The following is a 24,725-nucleotide window of genomic DNA, read 5'->3' as shown; positions in this document are numbered from 1 at the left end:
TCCAGCCCAGTCACCTGGAGGCTGAAGGCACCCCTTCTTCAGCCACGCTCTTGCCGGTGGCTGGGTCAGGTTGAAAAATGTCCCTTCTGAGCTCCTCAGACTCTTCTGCAAAAATTGTGGAGTGCAGTGCCTGGAGTGCAGTGGTAGTTGTGTTTGTTTAAGAGCCTGCTTTTGGGTGACTGTGATGGCTCGTTGTGGTGTGGTGTTACCTTCCTTTGGTCCTGGTGCTTGGTCATCAGGTCAACTGTGGTCAGTTCTGCCTTGCACTTTGGAGTTCTCCTTGTCCAGTGTTATTCTTGCCACGCTTCTTGATGTGATGTGCCCAAACTACAGGAAGGAGAAATGATCAAGACCCATATATTTGTCCTGACCTTTAAGGATGAGATTGGAAAAGCACGTGATCCCTTCCAGAGCTCTTCCTTCGCATGGGCCCGTGCTCTGATTTGAGGGTTTGCAGCTCTTTAGGGCAGCCTCGCGACTAGTAGCTAAATCCATTCTGATGAAAACAAAGCTGATGCAAAAGAGCTGTGCACCTTCCTCTCTTTAACAGTCATAGAATCGTTCAGGTTGGAAAAGACCCTTGGGATCATCGAGTCCAACCATCAACCCTACTCTACAAAGTTCTCCCCTACACCATATCCCCCAAGAAATCCTTGGTGCTACAGCTGTGCAGAGGGACTGAGCCGGTCACTGCAGAGAGCGAATTCACTTCACCTAAGTGGTCTCCCAGCTGGTGGAACAGATGCCCCTCGTGCAGGGTGACACGTCCCCGTGCTGCCCAGGGCCATTCCAGGGTGCAGCTCAAGCAGAAAACCGTGTCCTCCAGCTCTTTGGAGCTCTTTGGTGCGCGTTCCCTGGCTGCTAATCTCTCAGCCTTGACATTGGGGTCCAAGAGGAGAGGCAAAGCCGTGCTGCTGCCTCGGTTATACTCCAACTCCTCCTCCAACTGCTTGACCTTTCCCGCAGTTGCCGCTGCAAAAGGACAGTGGAAGCGGCAGCACGTCCCTTGGATGGTGCCCCGTGGCTCCTGTAGCCTTTGCATCAGCTGTTGCCAGAGCACTGTGTGTGCTGTTGGAACTCTTGCCAGAATTGCTCTGATCTGACACCAAAGCCGTACAGAAACGGATTATCTCCTCTTAATCGGGAGCAGGGAACAAGCTGCTGATTATCCGTCCCCAAAGGGCTGACCAGAAGTCATTCTGGCTCCTCGTGCGTAATGTGACAGCGTCAGGTCCTCCTGCGCGGGTTCGATTTGCAGATGCTGGGAGCAGACTGGAGCTTTGGAGTCCCATATCTTATACATCCTGTCTAAATATTTGCTTACAGTACAGCAATGTACGCTCCTGAGGGTCTCTCCTGTTGTAATTTAAACCACTAGCCCAATCCCAGTGTAGGAGTAAGGTATATATTTTCAGCAGTAAGGGAAATGCTTATTTAATAAAATAAAAAATACTTCGGGACTTGTCACGTTCCCCATTGCTAAATGTTTTTAAGGTGAAGATTTGCTGTTTTTTCTGGTGTACGTGATCTCAGGGCTTCATTGAGAAATGTGTGGATGAGATTCTCTGGCCACGTCAGCGTCTCTCTTTGTGACAGTGACAGCCATGGCAAAACCACAATGCTGTGCGTCTGCGATGATATCTCCTGTCATAGAAGCAGCTATAGCAGTCAGGACTTAAAGTGTGCCATCCCCCCCCCACCTTTTTTTCCTTTTTTTATTTTTTTTTTTTAAATCTCCTTTGTCGTGTCTCATCTTCACCAGTTAGTGCCCTCCCCCTTCCTCCCTCAGGGATTAATAGCATTAATAGGATTAATGGTGACATTAAGCCTGCGTAAACGCTCGGTCCAATTTATTAAACTCGAACTTTCACCTCTTTTGCCCTTAGAGACTGAAGTTTTCCACGCCGGGGGCTGTGCTGGCTGAGCAGCGCTTTTGGGAAATGGCTCAGCTGTTCTGAGGACCTGGAGCAGGGACAGGACATAGCACATAACTCTTCTGCAGCCTTTCCGCTATTCTCTTGCTTCCTAGATAAGAAGTTCTTTTTTTTTTTTTCTTATTAAAGGCACCTCCTGAGTTTCTTAGAGGATGTAAGCGCCTGCTGCTTCTTCTGCCCCTGCGTTTCACAAGGGCTTTTGCTGTTGCACTGGAACCAAGTCCTGTCCCTTTCTTCTGGGTGCTCTGGGTTCAGGGGGGGCGAACACGCTTCTGCAACCCTTGTCATTGGGGAATGCTACGTACAGAGATGAGCGCGAGGTGGCTTGTCCCCGGCCAGGCTGGCAGTAGGGTTGGTGTTTCCAGTGTTCCCAGTGCCCGAGCGACAGAAGGGTTTGTACTAAATGGTACTGTCTGAGATGGTGTCTGTCTCTCTCTATTAAATGCTGAGAACCCTGTTTTTTTCCAATTTGCTCCCCCTGACTTTTCCATTAGCATTTAAAATAAAACAAATGCAGAATGTGTAAACAAAACCCTTTTGGGGCAATGAGCGGAAAGAAACCAAGCCCCAGCAGCAGGAGCCAGCCAGGGGTCCCCAAGACCATGGAGCCCCCACCCCTCCCGCCATGGGGGCTGGAGGGGGACCCCTGTGCGTGGGCTCCGTGTTTGTGTTGCACAGAGCAGCCACAGCTTCTCACGTCCAGTTTCTCACGTAGCTGTAAAGTGGGATCATGCCATGCATCTTTGAAGCATCCATCCCAGGGTGCCCTTGATCTTCCAGCACCAGCTTTGTGTTACTCCTGGGTGCCCAAAGGCTAATTTACTTCTGATAACTGGCTCGTGGCTGAGTCCGAGTAGCTTGTCAGGTGGAGCATTTGCCAAATGTCTTCCAAACTCTGCTACAACTGTTGAAGAACCCCACTTGTAATCTCATTTCTTCATCTAGATTTCATTGTTCAGATAACCCTTAGTTTCCAGCCGTTGTCTCCAGGTAGGATTTAGGTGTGGGCACATGGCTGGAAAGTATTAATATCTGGGATTAAGACAGGATGGATGAGGGGAAGCTTGTGGTGGTTTCATCTCCGCTGCTCGGGGCAGTGCGGAGGCAAAGGGTGAAAGACGAGCCGGCGGGTGCCCAGCCCACCGCTCCTATAGTTAGAATTTGGCAGACCATCGGGGCGCTCTGCCTTACCGAAATAACTGCCCTTTGGGGACCTTCATCTCCCCTTAACTCTTTTATTGGAAGGTACCTGCAAAAGCAGAGACCTGGGGCCTCATCCTGCTCATGTGCCAGGTTCCCCCGTGCACCCCAGACCCTGGGGTTAGCCCTGGCTGCTGGCACGTTGGTCCCTGCTGGAGCCAGCTCTGGGTGCTGTGGCAGTAGAGACCTGGGAGTAGAGACCTGGTAGCCCTTTGATGCTTGCTGTGCTGGAGCCATGGGATGTTTGTGTTTCTGAATAAATCTGTGTGGTGGAGAGAGCTCTACCATTACAGCCCGTCCTCCGGCAAGCGCGATGGTGATGGCTGCATCGTTAACATAGTTTTTTGTCTGTCTGCTGCCACTCACGTCTAGATGAAGGCACTGCCTCATTCTACCCTCTCCAGAAAGGAATGGCAGTAAACCTCGTACCCACCAGGGCAGAAAATGGTGGGAACGTCCCTCACGTTTTGCAGAAGCAGCAGTTGCCTTCTGCTGAGAGCCAGTCCTTCAGACTTGGTTTCGGACCCATTCTTCCCCAGGGTAGAGATGGAGTGATTTAGGAGGAGAAGCAGAAGGGAGCAACCACCAACACACTTCCTTTAGAAAATCCCACTTGTGGGCTTTTGTTTGTGCTTTCCCACTCACTGCAGCAGCGCTGAAACAAATTCTCTGCTGTCCGTGCTGGGGAAGCTTGTTTATTCTTTGTTGTCTTTTAATGGGCTTCTCTCCATCTGGAGATTCTTAAGGAGGTACAAAAACCACTCTGATTTTTAGTCTTGTTTGTTGAGAAGGGTGATGCTTGTCTGACAGGGGCAGGAACTAGACCTCTGTTTTGGGAGGCTCAAGAAAGATCCTGGGGTCAAGTTGTCTCAGAAGGAGAAGATCTCAAAGCGGGGGGAGGCCCCTGCCCTGTAGGTGGGAGGTGGGAAAACGAGACTTTTGTAACTAGCAATGGGCAAAGCCACTTTCTGTACAGGAGGGATCAAACAGTCTTCTGGTGTCTTGGGTCCAAGCAGTTCTGCTTTTAAGATCACGGTAAACTGCTCTTAGGCTTTTGATTATTTTTTTCCGAAAGCACAGGTACGGGCACCAAGCTTTATACTCAGCTACAGGAAACGTGCCTGGTGCTCTCTGGTTACTAATTCCTGTCAACCAGTCAATAAGCTATTGTTTGTCTGGTTAAAATTAACTATCTCTTCCTCTTTCCTGCACAACGGAACCACCTCCCCACCCTGTGTGCGGGCTTGGATTGCTTGTGGAGTCCTGGGAGCTGCTCCCCTGGTGCTGTTTGAGTTGGTGGCATCTGGGGGTCTTGTGGTGGGCTTGGAGGTGTGATATTCCACCAGTGCAGAACTGGAGTTATTTTGTTAGCATTTAATGTACTGTCATGTCTTAGCATTCAGCCGTTGGCATGCTGGATGAACAGAGGAGATGGCCCTAGCTGGAAGAGCTCTTGAGGCAAATATAATGAGATGAGGGGAACTGAGGTAATGGCAACAAGAAAGCCATCCCTGTTGTTCAGCAGCATAGGTCCTCCTCAAGCTCTTCAACAACAGCCGTAGGAAAGGCGGCTTGGAAAAATACGTATGTGTGAAATACCTAGTGAGTGTCCCAGAAAGCTCCTCTGAATGGGGGTATGTGGCAGGCAACCTGAAGGAATTCCCTTTCAGATTTTGTGGGTGATGTTTGCTGTTCGGGATGTGTGGGTACCGAATGGGCCTGGGTCAGCAGGCTAAAGCTGCTGAGAAGTAATAGAGGTGTTTGAAAAGCTGGGTGAGCTTGAGGAATGGGGGGCAGTGAACATTAGCCATAGGGAGGGAGTGGAGGGAAGAAGACACGAAGTAGTGAGGGAGGTGTGTTGAGGAAGACTGCCGTTGGCTTGTGGTCACGAGGAGGAGGATGGAAGGACTGGGGATGAAGGATCTGCTGCTTGGGAAGGAGGCAGCGTGGGAGCAGCAGGAGAGACCCACTATAGCTGATCCAGTAGGGGATGTGATGGTTTCTGGAAATGGGGATGAGGGAGCTGCAAAGGTTGGGCTTGTCCTGCTGAGTGGGATGTGGCAAAGCGGGATGGACCAAGAGGGTTCAAGGGAATTTCTGCTGTCGCCGCTTTCCTAATGTGATGTGCTGCTGTTTGCTTCTTGAATCACAGACGGCCACCTCCATACTGTTTTTTTTCCCCCCTCCTTTGGTGCTTCTTATTCCTTTAAGGAGCTCAGTCTCAGTGTGATGGTGGTGAACTCGCGCTGTGTGTCCTTCCCTGCTCTTCTGGGATTCTGCCAGCCCCGGGCAGGCAGATGAAGATGATGTTCTTGGGCCCTCCAGAAACAAGAAGTTATAGAAATCCCTGGGTTTTGGTGGTGCTTTTTTCTCCTCTGAGGCTGCAGCCCAATTGTTGTTGTTGTCTTGAAACTTTTCACTAATCAAGCAAAGTTTGGGGCGATGTTGTTGTCCCTCCCAGCTCTCCAAGGTTCACATCTCGGGGCTGTTGCTGCGACACTGGCATGATTTAAGCCTGTACTTCTTCAGACTCCACGGAAGAGTTCTTCCTGTGTCAGTAAGTGCTAACACATGTTTGAAAACAGGACAGAGAAACAGCTTGTGGATTTGCCCTGCCCTTCCTGAGTTCATATTCAATAAATGTGTTAACACTATGTATTCATCGGTTTCTCAACACTTCTGGAAAAAGGTTGTTAAGCTATGGTTTGTTTTTCCCTGGTGGAAATTACAAATGCAGTATATGCAATAAAGGAAGTGAAGGCATATTAAAAATAATGAGGCACATTCAGAAAAAAAATAAAAATATCTCTTTTTCCTTTGGAGTAGGTGGCATGGCTACGGATGGCTGCACCCTCAAGGTGAAAAGAGCTGTGAAACATTCATCTCTTCCTTTTTTTTCCTCCAAATTCCTTTTATCTGTCTGGATTGAATTTGGCTTCGCATGGTAGGAGCAGCTGCAGGGTGGAGTTTGCATCCACAGATGCACCTCTACGAAGGCGCTGGGACGGTGCCGGCACCGGAGCCTTCGGGGCCACGGCTCGGGCAAGAGCGTCCGTCTGGGAATCCATCTCACTGTAGTGGACATTTTATGAGTAAACCATTTTATGAGAAAATATAATTAGTCTCTTTGTGGCAGTCTTCTCCTGTATGCACTAGAAAGCATAATTGTCTACACAGACAAGCAAATTAAAGGTTTCAGTAAGACAGACAGTCCTTAATTAATCATAATCTGGACAACATATTAAGAGTATACCCGAAAAGCTGGGTGGCAAATTATCTGAAACTAATTAATTGTGCCCATAAAAATTCAGCACATTCCCTCTGCATGCTTGAGCCTGGCTTTATTTGGTTTTTAGGGGGTGTTGAGGAATTGCATGTCTACCCAGTATCTGTTTGCATTTGTTAATTTGGAAAACTCAAACAGAACAAGACCAGCTGAAAACAGCTCTAAACCAAGCAAACCTGGTGCATGGGAAGTGTAGCACTCCTGGTGGCCTTTCGGAGCAGAAAGGTGCGTGGTAGCCTTTTCAAAGGTCTGCTCTTTGAAGGCCATCAGCACACCTGAACGTGGCCAACAGATGGGCCTCTGGAGAGCGCGTTGGCTCAACGGCTTTGTCGAGCTCTTGGATAAGACTCTCTGCCTTTTTTTGCACTGCAGTTCAGGTTTTGTCTGCTCTGAAAACCATGGATTCTTGGTGCTAAACCCCGGGTTGCTCGTGGTTTGACTCTTTGCAGATGCTGGAAGAGCAGCAAGCCGGGTGCCGTGGAGCTGTACTTCTCTCCAGGAAATCATTTTCTGAAATAAATGTGTTTCATTCTTAAAGATCAGGAAATTCAAGACAAAACTTTGCACTCTGCAGTGGTCGGCTGTGGGGTCAGCCCTGAGGTCTCCCCTGCCAGGGACATGGCGGGAGGGACAGAGGACACCGGTACTGGTGGTGGCAGGAGGCATCTCAGGCCAGGCAGTTTTGCTTCTGCTTCTGTCATCAGCATTTTAGGGAAATGCCAAACCTGCCTGTGGGTGAAGAGGAACGTGCCCTTTTGATGCGTTCATCTAATTTCCAGGAGCTGCCTTTGATTTAGGTAGGACTGTGCCCTGCAGCAGCAGGCTCTCCTCATCAAAAGCCCTCTTGTATGAAAATCCTACTTTTAATATATATCAAAATATTAGCACGAGGAATAGGAAAATGTTGCATCCCTTCTTATTTCAAAAAAAAAAAGATATTTTCAGATGAGACCTATGTATCCAAGATAAAAAAAAAATACTGGGTACGAAAATCCAAGGAAGGGGGTATGTTGTCCGGAGGTGGGATTTGCCCTGCGTCTTGCAGTGGGTGGAGTGATTGTGTTTCTTCGAGTACCTCCTGCATCTGCAATTGGGAATAAAGGTTGTTTTGAATTATTCTGGGAACTGATGTCATGTGGAAGCTCCTTGGGGAGGTGCGGTGCTCTCCTGCACTGGGTTACTGGGAGGGCTGGTCTGCCCTCCAGCTGCAAACAGGTAATACATCTTATTACCTGGAAAAAAGGAAATTGCCAAGTAACTATGGTTATCTTTCCCACTGTGCTCTTTTATGGAAAGGTTTGTTCAAAAGCAGATATTTCTTCCCCCCCCCCCGGACTCTTATTGCAGAAATACCAGATACGGCACATCCAGTCTTTCTACTGTTTCATGACATCTCTAGGCTTTCCCTGAGTGTTGGGCATTGAAATTCTACCCTGAAATTCAGACGTGTTAAAAGAATAAACAGAGCCCAGAGCTGTAGGTTGCCTGACTGCAGATTACTGCCTTTTCTGTCTCTAAAAGCTAATTGCATTGGAAGTGTCATCTTCCTTTGAGCTTCAAAGTCGGGAGTGTCCACAGGATTTATCTTGCAATCCAGACAAATTTTAAACTTTCTTCTTGGGGTTAGGAAAAAAGGTTTCGTGGCTCTGGTCCCACTGGGCAGCTGCCAGTACCCTTGTTCCTGCACTCGTCCTCCCAAGCATCACCCCGAGGGACAAGATAGATGGCTTTGCATCAGCAAGGTATAGATGAGATGGGTTGAAGCAGTAAAATGTAGCCTTGCTCCTGTATCACGGACCAGAGCTGGTTGAGCCCCGTGAGCCCAGCGCCTTGTCTGTCCTCTCCGTGTAGCCCAGGCATCTCTCCATGTTCTTCTGCTCTCGGGCAAGAGAACCAGGGAGACCTTCAAGCCATATGCAGCTCCCAGGGGGAAATTTGTGAAGCCCTTCCCGGCGCTGTGTGTGTGCTTATGCCTGTTTGTCCACAGAGGGACCAGCCCTTGTCCTGGGCACTTAAACAAGGTGACTGGGAGGGAAGAGAGAGCCTGCCATCCTTCTGGATAGCGGCATCTCGGGGAGCACCAGCAAAGTATGATTTGTCGGCTGTGAAAAATGTTTGCCTTTGACAGCTTTTCACAGGAAGGCTGTCAGAGTGATAATTTAATGAGTACAGATTGCTTGCAACACAGCTGTAAAACGTGCTTTTACAGTGCTGTAAAATAAGCAACCCAGGCCTTTGTGTGTTTGCTTTCTTTGAGAGCAAGTCAACTTCTCATACAAATGAAAGGTGGTCATTTATTTTACCCAGCAAACAGTCAAGACATAAGAGAGGAACTTGCCATTTTTCTTCTTGTAGTGGCAAGGTTAATGCTGGGTTATGTTGGTGTTTGCTAATCAGCTTGTTTCTGGGAAGGGGAGAATTAATATCTAATTAGATGTAGGGAGTTACTAGTCAGATTAGCATTTAAGTCATAAAAAGGAAAGGACTGGTGGGCTTTCTTCTCTTCGTTGCAGACATCTATGCCCATGGTTTGCGAAGAGAAAAGCTTAACCTTCCTTCCTGTCCCCAAGCTGGTTTCTTGACGGGGAGAGAGAAACTGAGGATGCCACGAGCTGGAGTAGAACCTAGCGATAGATCTCATTTAATCCCGCTGCTGACTGAGTTAGGAGCGCTGTGCGTTGCGTGGAGGAAGGTCCCATTGCTGGGTGCTCGCTGGCCCCTCAGCATCCTTCCTCCACACCTTGCCCCCACCCCAGTAGGCTCCAGGGGCCAGCGAGGCCACCCATGGGCCAAGCCACTGCCACCGGTCACCGGGCCATCCTGTTGGCATGGCACGGGGATGTGGGGGTGTGTGGCGGGGAGGCTCTGTGGGATTTGGGGCAGGAGGGTGGGTGGTGGACACACAGCCACCCCTGTCCTCCTCCCCTTCTTGTTTGGAAAGGGGCACTTGAGAAGGGGCCTGAGAAGACGCTGGCTGGGGCTCGAGCAGGGACGATGGCTTTGCACCTGCGTACTGCCTTCTCCAGCAGCAGTGTGTTGGGGTTTCAGAAGTGTCTGGGTTTGGTGGAAAGTTCTCATTTCCTTTATTTACCTTCCTTTTGGGCAAGGAAAAGCTGCTGGCTGGAAGACTGCAGGTACATAGGTATTTGCTGCTAATTAGGCTGCTTTTTTTTTTTACCCCCAGGATAATTAATGAGCATACCTGGTTCTAGCCCACATGAAAAATAGCTAAGAAATTTCATTCACTCTAAAGCCTGGATACAGTTTATTCAGCTTCCACGTTGGAGTGTAACCAATAAAAGGAGTTTGGGCAAGAGAATAAATTGGTTATGGTAATATGGATGTATTACTTGAGATAACTTTCCTGGCTTAAAACATTGCTTTGGATTCCTTTAGTCTAGTGGTTAGAAGTATTTAATGGATTTCCCATCAATATAATTTCAAAATCTAATTCCTTTTGAAGAGTTTCTTGATGCATCTGCCAGTTCTTGTGCCTGGCACAAAAGTATTTAAACGCACAACTTATTTGGTGGTACTAAAACGTCTGAGCAAAGGAAGGAAGTGAGCCTTCAAAATGATTAAGTGAATTAGAAATTAATATACACCAAACTAATCTCTATAGTATAAACTCAACAGAAAAAAATCTTCCTGGAGAGGAAATGCCAGTCATGGGAACAAAAGTGGAGGTTCCTGCTGATATTGGACAGAGGACATGTCGGGTGTTTGAAATCAATCTCTTCTTCCCTGGATCATTTCTCTCGTGCTCCTAAGGGGCTGCATTATATACAGCTATGTCAGGCCCTGAGCCCCATGACTTTGTTCGTCAGGAACTCGAAGAATGTTTCAGTTTTTCCAGAAAATGTTTTCTGTGTTAGGCTTTGTTTATACTGGAGCACTTTGAAGATGAAAATCTGAACTTCAGTATACTTGTAATACGTTTTAACAAGGTTTAAATTTACACTGGGCCAAAAATATTCTCTCCCATTCCCCCTTCTAACAACTTCTGGCCCTAAACATTATTCCTTTAAGGATTAAAAAACCACAGAGGCATGTTTTATTAAAAAATATTTATTGAATATGAGTCATAGAAAGGCAGAGGTCAGAATCTCCAATTGCTGGTGGCATGCATAAAATAACATGGTTCCTGGCGCACGTGGTGGTGGAGAGGCTGCACCCACACCCAGGGTGCCAGCATCCCCATGGTGGCTTGTCCTGGTGGCACCTACCCTTGCTTTCCTTATCTCCTTCACAAGGCAATGCAGCGTGGAGTTTTGTTCCAAAATGGCCCAAATGCAGTTGACTTAATGGACCCCTCCCCTGTTGTTTATTTTATTGTAGCTCATCTATACCAAATACCCAAGGCAAAGGTTTTGCGGTAGGGTGTCTTTGCTTGGGTGGACGTGCCAAGGCTTTGGTGGCACTGTCTTGGCAGGAGGAGTTCTTTAAACTGACCTGGCAGTCATACATCTGACATGCCAGACATCGTCAGATCAGCTCATTATTGGCACCAGAGACGTATGTGGCACTGCTGAGATGCGGTGCCTTCTCTGGCCCCGGGCTGTCTGGTGTGCTGGGAGGAGGAACCCAAGCGGGGGTTTGCTTTTTGAAAGCCATGAAACCCAAGGGTCCCTGTCCATCCTTTGCCATCTGAAAAAACCTCTTTTGTCGTTCTTGTGCCAAGTGTTTAGCCCTTGGATTTTGAGCAATGGATTTTGAGCAAATTCTGGCTTAATTGTGGTTTTTTGGTACTGCCACAAACATCTGAAGCCCCATCTGCAATCAAGAGCAATTAGGTAATTAGATACAGGCCCTGTCCTGAGAGCTAGCAAACTTGCAAGATGGGAGAGAAAGAACCTGTAGGTAGATTTTGGGGTTTGCTTTTTAAAATGTATTAAAAATTGTTAATTTTTGAGGCTTGTTTATAATCATTTCAGAAAATGAACTGACAAGAACTGAAAAGACCTATTTGTGCAAAATGTCTGTTTAAAAAAAAAAACCACCTTTTTTTTTTTTCTTACTTTTCTCTTTTCTTTTCTTACTCTTACTTTTTTTTTCTTACTTTTTCTTTCTTAAAGTCTTGCGCTTTGAAATTACTTCTTGTAAGAAGGCTGAACGGTAACATAAGAAATTGGCTTTTTTTTTTTTCTCTTCATTTTGCTGACTTTTGTCATGGTATTCAGATTTGCTTCAAAAGAGATTTCACTCATGCAAGTCTGTGGATCTGGAAAGAGGTTGAGGGGGAGTGTGCTTTATGAAGAGTAATCAAGAATTGTGAGATACGTAAATGGTTTGAAAATTTTTAGAGAGTCTTTTCTTTTTCCATTTCATTTGGGTGATGGTCTCAGTGCGCTGAATTTTCCAGTTAAGCAATGGCGGTGGTTGTAGCAGTGTGTGACCACACAACCCAATGCCTGTGTTTACCGTGTCTTCTCTATCTCTTTTCTAGAGTTCTTCAAAGAACTTCTTGAAAACGCTGAGAAGTCACTGAACGACATGTTCGTGCGGACGTATGGCCGTTTGTACATGCAGAACTCGGAGCTGTTCAAGGACCTCTTCGTGGAGCTAAAGCGGTACTATGTGGGTGGCAACGTCAACCTGGAGGAGATGCTCAACGAGTTCTGGGCGCGCTTGCTGGAGCGCATGTTCCGGTTGGTCAACCCCCAGTACCACTTCACAGATGAGTACCTCGAGTGTGTCAGCAAGTACACCGAGCAGCTGAAGCCCTTTGGGGACGTGCCGCGGAAGCTCAAGCTACAAGTGACACGAGCATTCGTGGCCGCCCGCACCTTCGCGCAGGGCCTCGCCGTTGCGAGGGACGTCGTGAGCAAAGTGTCAGCGGTGAGCTCCATCTTGCGATTAGTAACATGTCCCATGGACCCGTAATGGGTAGCGTCTTTCCCTGTTGTCCTCACTAGGTACCTAAAGGCGTTGGTGGTAGTTGAGTGCAGGTGGGACCAAACTCCATCTATGTAGGCTGTGCCGTTGTGTGGTAGAGTCACGTTCTGGAGATGCCGCCATCCAGTGCTGCGGCCTGACAGCAGGCATGTTTCCCGGGTTGATGCTATCCCCCAGGAACAGCAATGAGCAGGGAATTAAATGCCTTCTGTAGTGGAAATAACCATGTTTGCCTGTGTAATGGCCCTATCTTCTTAATATTGCCTTCAAATTACAGCGAGTCATGGATACTGTGGGTATCAATTATGGAGCAGCTGATGATTTGCTGCTAGCATGCGCAAACAGTACTTTCATGATAACAGTAATCTGGAGCCATATGCGCAGGGAAGGAGGCAGTTGTACCTGGTGCCACACACACAGCATGAGTTAGACCTCAGGACCTCAGATTTTTATGGTAAAGTCACTTTTTGCGGAGGTCAAACAGATGCAATGTGTTGGTCACTTAAATGTTTACTTCCCTCTTCTTATAAACCACTTTGGAGTGGTTTAACTGGGGTGACTTTTTTTTTAATGTGAAATTTGTCTTTAATTTAGTATGAGTTGTATGGTATAAAGAACAGGTGTATTTGATAATCCCCTTAAAGTGATTGTGTGAGATAACAAATATTAGTGATTTCCTTTTAACAAACTCGGCTCATTTCCTGTGGGCTATAGGAGATTTAGTGTAGTTGTTTAATTGGGCAGAGAGAGGTTTTCTTTCTCCCTGCCTGGTTATGGGGTAATAAAGCGCCAGGTTGAAAGGGCAGGCTGTAGTTTGAATCACCTTAAGTGCCAGGAAAGAAAAGAAAAAAAGAAAAGTATTAAACCAGAAAAGAATAGCTGTTCAGGTGCTCTTAGGAGCAGAATGCAATTTTGGAGGCAGCACAAGCAGTATTGTTAAGTGAGATAATCATTCAAATTGCCTTGACTTAAAGGGATAATATTGAAATACTGTCTCTCTGGAAAGGAAAAAAAATAAAATCTGCTTCCACGTTAATTTTTCTTGAAGAGAAATGAGATAGCGTGTGATAAGCCTGCATGTGTGCGATAGGGCAGAGAATATTAACAAGGGAAGAGTTGCCACGTTAATATGTTCAGGCTCCAGGAGCAAGTTGCAAGTTAGCGGTGGCAGGTTTAGGACCTTGGACACTCTGAGTCCCCATTTAATAGTGATGACTCTCGCCGGGGGACACATCTGGGTGCTGCGGGTTGAGGATGTGTGTTGTGGAGCTCCGTGGGTGACATGTGACGGTCCCTCTTCGGAGACCACAAATTCCTCCAGCCTCAGGGACACCGTCCTGTGGTGGAAAGGAGATGTGAGAGGGAGGGTCGGTGCTGGGTGAGGCCAAGTGTTGTGTCTCCATGTGGGGTCACTGGCAAAGCCTGCCGATCTCTTGGTTGGGGTTTCAAATTTGGTGACTCTTCTTTCTGGCTGTGTAGCATCGTGGTAGATACTGTGGTCAGAAAAAAAGGGAGGAGAAAGTGTTTTCACCGCTGGAGAGTGTGGATGGAGTATTCGGGTGGGAGGTCTGTTCGCTAAGCCCCAGCAGAGTTTTCGGGAATGTGCAATCACTTGATAGGCAGTAAACGTACATGGGTGAGGGATCGTGTTTATGCTCCATCTGCTCAGAATTCATCAAAACGTCTCCAGACTTGACACGGGACCATGAGGGCTACAGTCCCCGCATCTGTTACGAATCAAAGTCATGAACCCGAGGTGGCATCGTGATTTTTTTCTCTCTCCCTTTTGAAGATCCTCGAGTGTAGAGTTGCCTTCAACTCTAGAATTAATTGCTCAAGTGTGGAAGGTTACCCAGAGACCCACTCAACTGCAAAAATAGCTCACGCACCGTGGACAATCGCAGTCACCACACTTTCCTCTTCAGTTTCACAAGTTGCACTGGAAATTCTGCAACAGCTTGACTTTTTGAAGTGGCAGCCGAAGTCTCTGCTACTTGAATACCAAAGCTTTGGTGGCAGTGGTGGAAGGACTAATAGTCTTTTCTGTAATGTTTTAATCTCAGTCGGTAGAAATCTAACATCACGTTTCTGCAAGACACAATGTGAAATTCTATATGTGAGTTTAAAAGCTGCTGGTTTTCTGCCTGCTGCTTTGTGGTTGTGTTTGTGCGGTTGTTACATTACTTATAGATTAGCCTGGCTTTGCTGAGCTCTATATAATGACTCTATTGACTTTGCTTCCTTATTATTTTTACTCTGGAGTTGTAGTGGGATGGCTGCTTATACCAGGGATTAACTTGAGGGATATATCTTCTATTCTTTATGAAAAAAATGTCCAAAGTAATGCAAATTAGTTTTACTTTTAATGCATTTTGTAGCAGGCAAATTAAAAATGTTTAATTGAAAATCCTCAGGAGGAGAAATACGAACTAGGGCAAGACCCATCTGCTTTTTGCTTTCTTGGGGTGCTATCAGGAGAGCAAAGAGCGCTTTACAGTAGAACCACCTTGATGGCTTTTTAATGACCCTATATATTTTTTACATCTTCACTGGGGAGATGCGTTTAGGAAGGTATTGTCCTTGCATGAGTTTGGGACCAAAGGGGAGAAAGAAGAGAGAATATCGAAGAGCTGCAAGTATGCTTGATTTCTGTGCCAGAATGCTCGGAAATGACTTTTAATTCAGCTCAGAAGCCGTGTGCTGCTGCCCAGACACACAATGGAGAGAAACCACAGACTTCTAAAACCCGTAATTTTGATGCTCAAGTCTTCACCCTTCAAATTCCCTTTTTTGGACCCAAAAAGTACAAAATTTTCCAGCTCAGTCCTGAACAGCAGATCCGAGAAGAAAACCTAGAGTGCCGTTTCTGCCCTCTGGAGATGAGTCCTGTGCCTGAGGTGGGCTTCGAGGAGCTGGGGGCCTCCAGGGCTTCTCTCCGCTGCCGGCGGACGCCGGGTGCTTTCTCTGACCTTCTTGCCCTCACCTTCAGGAGACGGAAACTTGCCCATCCCCTAATCGCTTGTCAAGCACTCAAATCAGCCCAGTTAAATTGCTGCCAGCAGTGACATTTCCTGCCCCAGCCAGAGGTGGAAAAAAGGAGCAAATACAACCCAGAGCCCAGAGTGACCGAAAAAGGGTGAGAACCTACAACTGGGCAGTTCTCAAGCTGCAGAGATGTTCCCTTAATTAGTTACATGCGATTAAACCCGCAGCCCAGTCAAGGGTCATGACATCTTTGAGGGCAAAGTGCTTGTTGGGTGCACGTCAAGTCTAGCTGTGGGATGGAGGTCCCCGTCGTGGGGGGAGAAGAAGAAGAAGGTGAAGTCAAGGAGTGAGCCCCCTGAGAGCAGTTTGTAGGATCGGGAGGAGCCTGCTTGACCTGAGGTGAGGTCTGGCTGGAGGTCAGCAGTGGAGGGGCAGGAAGGATGAAGCGTGCAGCCACGCTACACCGAATCCCTGCATCTGTCTCCCCGCAGAGCTGCGGGTGGGGATGTGCAGAGGGGACCTCCTGCAGTTGCAGCGGTGGTGAGAGTGTTCTGCAGCCCCCCCAGGAGATTTATGCTGATGAACTGTTGTTTTGGAGCTCTTTTACCCCTTTTTCCTCTCGCCCTTCTGTCCAGTCATTTGAGGAACTGCTGGGAGCTCTGCAAGCTCCCAAATTGCCTCCCCCACAAGCATTTGCGTGCTGAAAGCCACACAAGATGCAGTTGCCATCAAAGCAGCTGAGCTGCTGGAAAGGCCCATCCAGCCCATCCTTGGGAACCCTGGGAAAGGCAGGAGCTTCAGAGTTGTATGCAAGAAATGGTGTTTAATTTGGAAGTACAGGTAGGATTCATGTGAAATGATGCACAGCTTCATGTGAGGAATACACCTACCTCCTCATCTGCTGTCCTCAAGAGATATGAACAGCCGAGAAGAAAGTGCTGGAGATGTTCGTGGTGGGGGGAGGAGGCTCAGCTTCCTTGGTGCTGAGGTTTCTTCTCTAATGAAGTGTGATGATAGCAGCCCAGGAAGGAACTTTCTTCAAACCCTTGATGGAAGAGAATTGCAGAGGGGGCAGGTGATTGCCTTCCCACAGCCACCCCAAGGCTGGAGCCAGAGCCCAGTGGCTTTTTAGCCCCTTTTGCTCTGTGTTGCCTCATCTCTAACGAGGCATGCATGGAGCACAAGTTGAAGCTCTGGACCTGCATAAACCAACGTACTGCTGGCCTGTGTGAGCTCCCTTCCCGCCAGCTGCATCCCCTGACCCGTGGCTCCTGCCCTTTTTGGCATGGATGCTGAATGTGGGCTTAGGAAAAGTGGTGATGAAATAAGAAAACAATGAATTAATAAGAATTAAGGCCTGTATTGTCAAAAACATCAGGGCACTGAGCTCTCATTTCAGTAAATGTCATGCCTCTCGTAATTGGAGAGAGCAAAGGTCACAGAATCACAGAATCACAGAATCTTAGTGGTTGGAAGGGACCTTTGAGATCATCGAGGTCCCCCTTTGTGCAGTCTTTGCCCTTGGTTTGACTGAAGGGGAATGGGACCTTAATCTTTCTTCAGGAAGAAGTTCTTGTTCCTTGGAGCCCCTTCCAGTCCCTAAAGGGGCTCCAGGAAAGCTGGGGAGGGACTCTTGATGGGGGAGGGGAGCCACAGGACGAGGGGGAAGGGTTTGACACTGAAAGAGGGGAGATTGAGATGAGATGTGGGGAAGAACTTCTTTGCTGTGAGGGTGGTGAGACCCTGGCCCAGGGTGCCCAGAGAAGCTGTGGCTGCCCCATCCCTGGAGGGGTTCAAGGCCAGGTTGGAGGGGGCTTTGAGCAACCTGGTCTGGTGGGAGGTGTCCCTGTCCAGGGCAGAGGGTGGCACTGGATGGTCTTTAAGGTCCCTTCCAACCCAAACCATTCTATGATTCCTATATCCAACAACGCTGGGCAGGCTTCGGGCAAGAGCAAACCCTCCCAGGGAGGTGACAGAAATGAAATGCGTTCCTTGCGTGCATTGAGAGGAGATGGGGGGCAGATGCTGCTGCTTCATGGGCAACTGAAAACTGGCCAGAAGAGCCAAGGAGACCTTTTTGTGCTGCAGAGGGACCTCCAAAAAAGCAGTGCTGTCCAGGCAGCTAGTTGCAAGCCATGGGGCCAGACTGAGGGGCTGCCGTGCACAAGGACGTTGGCTTCCACGTGCCAAGGGCAAACATCAATGCAGAAAACAATACCAAGCACTTCTCCACATCAAAGATGACCCTGAGAAGACCTGCCAAGAATGTGACTGCATCTGCCTCCGCTCCAGCCATCTGAGGGTCTGTGTTTAGGCGTAGCCTTCAAAGCATGCTTGAGCGGCAGTCGTGGCGGATTTAACGTGCTGGGAGCGCACGTGGATGCGGCTGCAGGTTTGGAGCTGATGGCATCACGCAGGAGACTTTCAGTCCACTGGGTTGTTGTTTTGTTTTGTTTTCCCCTTTTTCTTCCTTTGTTTCTCCCCACACTGTGGTTCTGCTGCTAATGTTGAAAACAATGCAAGGGATAACTTAAGGAAGTTCTTTGGGTGTAGCTGCCAAGATAAATGTTCTCGCTGTTTTGCTCATTAAAGCAAACAGAATGCTCCTAATTACCTGCTGTGTCTCTGGGTCGGGGAGAGGCAGGTGCTTTGGATAACAAGCTTTGTTGGAAAGGGGCATTGGTCCTGAGGACACCAAGAGCAGGAGATGCTGACCCTGGTGTTGCTCCATAAGTGGCCTGTGGAAAAGGTGTCTGCTTGGCACCCTGAGGTCCCCTCTGCCCCGTGTGGGTGCCAGTGTGGAGACAAGCACACGGTGCCTCCCTTTGGACACATTAATGTTAAGTCCAAGCAGGTTGAGTGACTGGTGGTGTGATTCCCAGCTCTGGCGTTCCTCTCTGGCAGTGTCACATCTAGTGGGGGGTGGAAAGCAAGCTACAAGTCGGGAATCAAGCGTAAATGCATTCTTGAACTTTTCCTCGCACAAGATGGTGCTGGGGCAGACATCGCCGGGGTAGGGAACACTGATGAGGCACGGAGTCCTGCGGTTCCCAAGTATCGCTCCTAAATATGCTCCCTTGTGCAGGACCTCGGGGGCCCGAATCTGTGGTTGAAGCAGATGCTTTCTAAATTATTCATCTGCTAGCACTGGGCCAGCAGAATTGGTTAAATGCATAGTTAATTCCAAAACACTTTCATTAGAATATTTGGGGTGGAGAAGCAAACCAAGAACCGCGTCTGGACCGGCATGTGCCAAGATGATGCTCTTGCACAACAGAGGGAAGGAAAAACTGATGCAAGTAAGGTTGTGCCAGTCCCAAAACTCGATGGCACTTCACTTGTCCAAATTGGCTGCTCACCTGGAGCATCCCACAGCCCTTTAGTTACCTTTGGAGTTAGTTTGTGAAGTCATGAAATCATCTTTCTGTGTCACTGAGAAGTTATTCCTTCAGTCTTCCTTATCCAGTATTGCCTTAACTCAGTTATTTTGCGAAGAAAACACAGTATAAATCAAAAGTAATTTCAGTGCATTAATTTTCAAATTGTTGGATTTTTCTGTTTTCAGGTGGCTGTGCTGCTGGCATGGCAACGCTGCTGTTGTGCAAGCTTGGAAAATAAGAAAGCCCGAGTTATCAGTGTTATTATAAATAGTTATTAAAGCTGACAGGATTTAAAATGTTGTTATTAACATTCTTAATGTTAACTTGAGGGTAGAATGAGAGAATAAAATGTGGCTCTGGCTGTCTGGTGGCTGTTGGGAGCTCCCTGCAGGATTGTCCATGGTTGGAGCTCTGTCGTCCTTCCTCAGCTATTCCTTGCCTTGAGAAGGAGGGGGAAAAAGAAACCAGTTGCTTCTCTGAACTTTATCTGCTTGCACAGATTGGTTTTTCTTGAGTTTTGGTGGGTTTTGTGGTGGGCTGTGGTTTTTGTTGAGTTTTGGTGGGTTTTGTGGTGGGCTGTTAACAAGAAGGCATTTCACTTGGTAGGTGTGGGCTTTAATGGTGACGTTTCTACCAGATGTATGCGTCCAGCTGCAATTGCCAACAAGTTGGAAAAGGCGAAGGACGTAGGGCAAACTGTTTCCCTTATGTGAGACTCTGAAAAGGGGTGGATATGACAAGGTACCAACAAAAAACAGATTTTGTTTTACCAAGAGCATGTCGTTTTGCAAGAACATGGTTGAACCTTCACCGGTCAATGTAAGTTGGGGGGGGGGGGAACATCTCAACAAATATGATACGACACGTTTGAATTAAGCATGGAATTGTTTGCTTTTCACTTAATTTTTGTGAATTGTGTGCAAATCTGTATTTTTAAGGAGCAAGTTCGATACAAATGTGAAGATTGGTGCCAAAACACATCTGTTAGCAGCTTTTAATCTTCAGGTTTGACAAAGCGTATAGACATGGACAAATTGTAATTTACATGATGAAACCGCAGGGTGATGGATTGCTGCAGTGGTGTGGAACGTCACGGAAAGGAAATAAATTTCACAAGATAAAAGGAAGGGGTTGGAGTGCATTTACTCCTATTATAAGTTTTTACAGGGTATGTGCACTACAATGTACTACTACCTGGGTTCAAATCTACTAGAGTAAATCCTCTTCAGCAAATAAAGCTTTCTTTGCAACTCTGCTTTATTAGAAAGGAGATTATTTGGTTTTGAGGGTCATTCTAGAGTAGAGTTTGAATGAACTTGAGTTGCTTTCCAAGATAAACACAACCCCAGAACAAAGCATATCTGGGTTTACTGTTACATACAATGGTGTTTTAAGAGCTTGCACCTGGCGTGGCAGAGCGAACATTAAAAGCTTGTGAAGAATTGCCAGGGCAACATATGGCACAGCCCACGGACAGATCCAGAATTGGTCTGGACCGGCTACGGGCCCCTTGCCAGGGCTGGAGGGTCTCGTTGCAGTGATCTGCAGCAGTTAAGCATTCATCACTGTTGTAACGAGATGTAATTGCTCATACTCTTACCCGGAAAGTCTCGGAGCCGATCTCTGCTTGCGCCTTCCTGTTGCTTTCTGACACCATAAAATGCCAGATTCAGGACTTAACGATAAATTTCCCCTTTGCCTTCCTCTTCACCTGCAATGACACGGCACACTAACAGCGGTCGCTGCAGGCTGGGCTTTGGCTTTTCATCGCCCTGTTTGCTCACCCCTGTGTCGAGCTCAGAGCCACAAACCTATGTGTAGGGAAGGAAGCAAAACCCCATTTGCTTTTAAAATCATCCCGGGCCTTTGTTCAGAAGGACCTAATCCCGGTGACCGTCCCACGTCGTTCCGCCATGAAACACGGGAAAGCGGCTTCGGTTTCCCCTGCATCTGCCGGGATTCATAAAGATCAAGCGCCCCTATGAAATATCAACACGGGGCGGATGCTGCGGGGTTGCAGCCGGGAACTGAATATGGGAAGGTGCCTCCCAGGTCACGGGTGATTTTTTTTTGCAGCACCCTTTCCTAAAGCTGCAGCTTTGCACGGTAGAGTTGGGGGAGTCTCTTTGCTCCTTGTCCCGCTTCAAACTGCTCTAGCACCTGGCTGGTGCCAACCTCTCCCTAATTTTCTTCTTGAGAAGGTTGCAGAGAGCTTCTTTGAGGAGCAGCAATGCTGGGGTGGCCGGGATCTGCTGATAAGCCTCAGGACTAGGCATGGAGGTGCTGGCACCTACCACCAAGTGTCATGGGAGGAGATTTTTATCAGAGAAACAACTAAACTCCTAAACTGGGACACCCTTCAGAGCTCTGCCTCTTAGTGTGAGATGTTGTTTAGTTCCCTCTTCTATCCCCCTGCAACTCTTTGGTTATGCAAGGACTGCACCATCTGGATGGCAGATGATACCTTTACATTTGTCTGTTTTCAGTTTTCCTACTATAAATCATCAGATTTAGCTGGTTTCTGTTGCTTGAGCTCTTCCCAGTGTTTGAACTAGCTCTGCTTTAAAGCCAGGCTGCCCCGATAGGGAGCTTTCTGCTGGGTCTCCCGCTCCCGCTGCGCCTCCCAAATATATATAGATTTATGTGTGTATATGTGCTCTGAAGCCTCTGAATCAGATTCCCCCACCACCGCAAACAGCTTTCTACATCGAGTCTCCCTTTGCTCAGCCAGGCAGGCTCCTTGCAGGCAAAAGAGGGGTGAAGTGATGTCTGAATGAACGTTGCTGGCCAGCCGACATCCAGCACTGAGCTCCATCAGCTGCAGAAAATTCTCCTTCTGTCTTTCTAAGCAGTTTTCTTGCCTACTGAAGAGAAACTGTGGTCTTTCTGGAGTTGTCGGAAGCACAATCTTTATCCGTCACCTCTTTTCATAAGAAAAGAGGGTTTAAAAATCTACTGATGTCATTAGCAAAGCCAGCCTGATTGTGTAGTGAGATTGGGTTTTTTGTTGTTTTCTGGTTTGATTTTGTTAAAATCAAAATCCCTCCTAGTTTGATGTGCTGCCAACTAGTTTTTGCACCAGAAGATCGTGTTCAGTTTCTCCATAGCCCTCATGCTGAGATGGGCTTTGCAGTAGTAAGGTCCTCAGTGTCTGTGTGGTCCCAGGTCTTCCTCACATATGGTCAGCTCTATTCGGTTCTGTCCTTCTCTCTGCCTTGAAGTCGGTTTCCAGACCTCCAGGAGATGAGATGTGGAGGCCATCCGCATCCAGCCATTTGTACTGAATGACTTCTCTCTTCCTCGGGGCTGTGTGTGTCTCTCCTCCTTCAGCATGATCTTGGACCATAACCTATTTAGAGGTTATCATCTACTACCTGTGCCCCCAAAAGTCTCATGTATTTAGAAATTAATATGAACTGCAAAAGGAGTATCTCCCTAGATGCCTTACAAGAAGTCTCAAGCGCACTGCTTAAAACACCAGAGACCGCTTCTATTTTGTCAGCATATGTCTGATCACATCTTAGTTTTCCATTTTCATGTGTGGCTAATTAACACTTAAACTTGCTCTTGAGGGAGCTTCTCTGTTTAGTGCTTTAGACCCACCACGTGGTCAGCACTAGTATGTGGTGCTGGAGCTAATGCTCCTCAGACCGGCTGGGTGGAAATGGTTTCAATGAACGTTTTGAAGCCAGGCCAGAGAGTGAATCAAACATGAATGACCATGAGTCACTTTGGAAAACAGCCCTGTCGAGGGCTCAGAGGGTGACATGCCTGCTGCAGATAGCTCCACTTGCATGCCCAGAGGTTGCACATTGCCTTCGAGAGTCCTCCTGGCTTGTCCTCAGCCACGTGGCTGTCGCTGCCACCTCCTTCGGGTGTGGGGAACGGCCTTATTTAGTTTGATGAGTGCTGAGTGTAAATGAACCTGGGTGTCTGTCACAGGAATGCTGCGTTGCAGGAGTTGAATGTAAGATAACGGAGCTGCTATCTCTGCTGGAGAGCCCTGGTGGGCGATTGTCCAGGAGGGAGGAGGGCACGCTGCCAGCGGGTTTGGTACGGGGATGGCAGCAGGCCATCCCATCTCGTCTTCTTTTTCCCAAGAAATCCCAGCACCATCTTCAGCAGGGCTTGGATAGTGCAGCCCCACGTTATGCCTTTTGCTCAGTCACTTTTTACTGCCTTCCCTGCACTTGAGTGCTGCGTGTCCCCCGGGGTGCCTGTCCCTGGACCCCAGGGAGGAGTCCCGCAATACACAAAGCGTGCTGCGGTCCAGAGGGTGTTTTGCAGAGGTGGGAGCTGGCCGTGCCTCCAGGAGTGGCCGGTGCTCCCAAGGAGGTGAGCCAAACCCCTTCATCTGCATCCCACATCCCTGGACCCTGAAAGCAGGAAGCTTGGAGCACCTGGTGGTGGCTGACCCTGTTGCATCTCCTCTGCTTTCACCCACCGGTGGGTTTTTTTGCTTTAGTGACCGAGGGCTAATTTTCTTCTCCTTTCTCCTTTTTTTATAGGTGAATCCCACACCGCAGGGTACGCAAGCGCTGCTGAAAATGATGTACTGCCCACACTGCCGAGGGCTGGTGTCGGTGAAGCCCTGCTACAACTACTGCTTTAACGTCATGAGGGGCTGCTTGGCCAACCAAGGGGACTTGGACGCCGAGTGGAACATCTTTATGGGTACAACAATATGGGTTAAAACTACATGAGAGTATACGCTGATGTTTTGTCCCACACCTAAATGGCTTTAATAAGTGGCTGTGCTGAGCTGTAGCAGGTTTTTTAGGTTATTTTTCCTTCCACACCTCTGTATACAGAACTCCTTTTGCAGTTCATATTAATTTCTAAATACATGAGACTTTTGCTGTCCCAGTGACCTCTGTTGCAGCAAGATTTAGCAGCAAGGCTCAACAGAATTGGCGATGCATCTTGTTTTGGGGGCACAGGTAGTAGATAATGTTAAATGTTTTCATTTGTGCTCCTTTTCCAGGAGCTTTGATTTATCTGTGAGCGAGCATCCTTTGGGAGCAGTCGCTTCACTCCAGTTAATGTGTGATGAAGTGCACATGTGATGTATCTGCCGCTACTGACAAGGCTGCCGTGCTCTTCCCATCCCACTTGTGGGGAAGGAAAAAAAAAAAAAGCTGTTAGAAAGAAAAGATTTCCCTTTCATTAAGCTGCGAGATTAAAAAAAAAAAAGGGAAATTGCTGATAATTGGCATTTCGGGCTAGATTTAAATCTTAGACTTTGTTTTCCCATGTTTTGTGCACTGGCTTTTCACTTTGCTGCCCGTGCCAACTGGATGTGTGCAGGGTATTATTTTCAGAAGGCTTTTTTTTTTTTTTGGCCTGGGTCTTCCATATAGGGAGTTAAATGTGACACTGAATTGGGTTTCCAAGTCATTCTCTGGGAGGCTGACACCACCATCCCCCCTCCCCCCCCCCCCCAATTCCTCCCAGCTGTCTTTCTCATGAGAATATTAAGTATTTCAGCTACAATTGTTGCTGAAATAGCTCAAAGCCAGGAGACTTGCAAACATCTAGTCCAAGTAGAAAAGAGGAATCCCATGAAAGGGAAGGGCATAATGCCAGAAAACAGACAAAAGCACAAGCAGCTAATTGCTGTAGGTGGTATGCAGCTAAAAACGAACCTCGGGGGAAGCCAGTGAGCCTGTCACACCAGACTGATCGGGGACTGCATATGATAATTAAGATTATTAAACAAGGCAAAATAAATAAATGTGATTCCAGGTAGGAAGCAAAGCTTTCTTCTTGCAGTGCTTCCTGCCCAAGGGGGCTTCTTGCCCACTCATTACTTAAGTACGGTATTAGGCTTTGTTACATTTATTGGCAGTATTTGGTTGGTTAATTCTTGCAGTGGAGTACGGGTACTGAAGACCCGTACCTGTGCCTGTGCTTTCTTTAGGCAGTTTAATAACTGAACAGGTGCTGGTTATGTTGCAGATTTTGTTTTCCATCTCTATTTGCCACTTGAGGCAAATTAAATACAATCAATCTGGTGTTTGGGGCAGGGCATGCATCACAAATGTC

General features: G+C 47.7%; 1 protein-coding gene across 1 annotated transcript in view; it reads left to right on the top strand.

Moving 5' to 3' along the window:
* GPC4 (glypican 4) overlaps nt 1-24,725 on the top strand; it is a 70,777-nt gene that overhangs the window by 34,807 nt on the left and 11,245 nt on the right. The window contains exons 3-4 of the mRNA XM_074147185.1: nt 11,867-12,258; nt 23,189-23,354. Coding sequence (XP_074003286.1) covers nt 11,867-12,258; nt 23,189-23,354 — 558 coding nt within the window. The remainder of the gene's footprint in view (nt 1-11,866; nt 12,259-23,188; nt 23,355-24,725) is intronic.

This window comes from Numenius arquata, chromosome 5 (assembly GCF_964106895.1).
Source record: "Numenius arquata chromosome 5, bNumArq3.hap1.1, whole genome shotgun sequence".
Classification (NCBI taxonomy): domain Eukaryota; kingdom Metazoa; phylum Chordata; class Aves; order Charadriiformes; family Scolopacidae; genus Numenius; species Numenius arquata.
The sequence above is the reverse complement of the archived record's forward strand: the minus strand, read 5'-3'. Positions and strand labels throughout refer to the sequence as shown.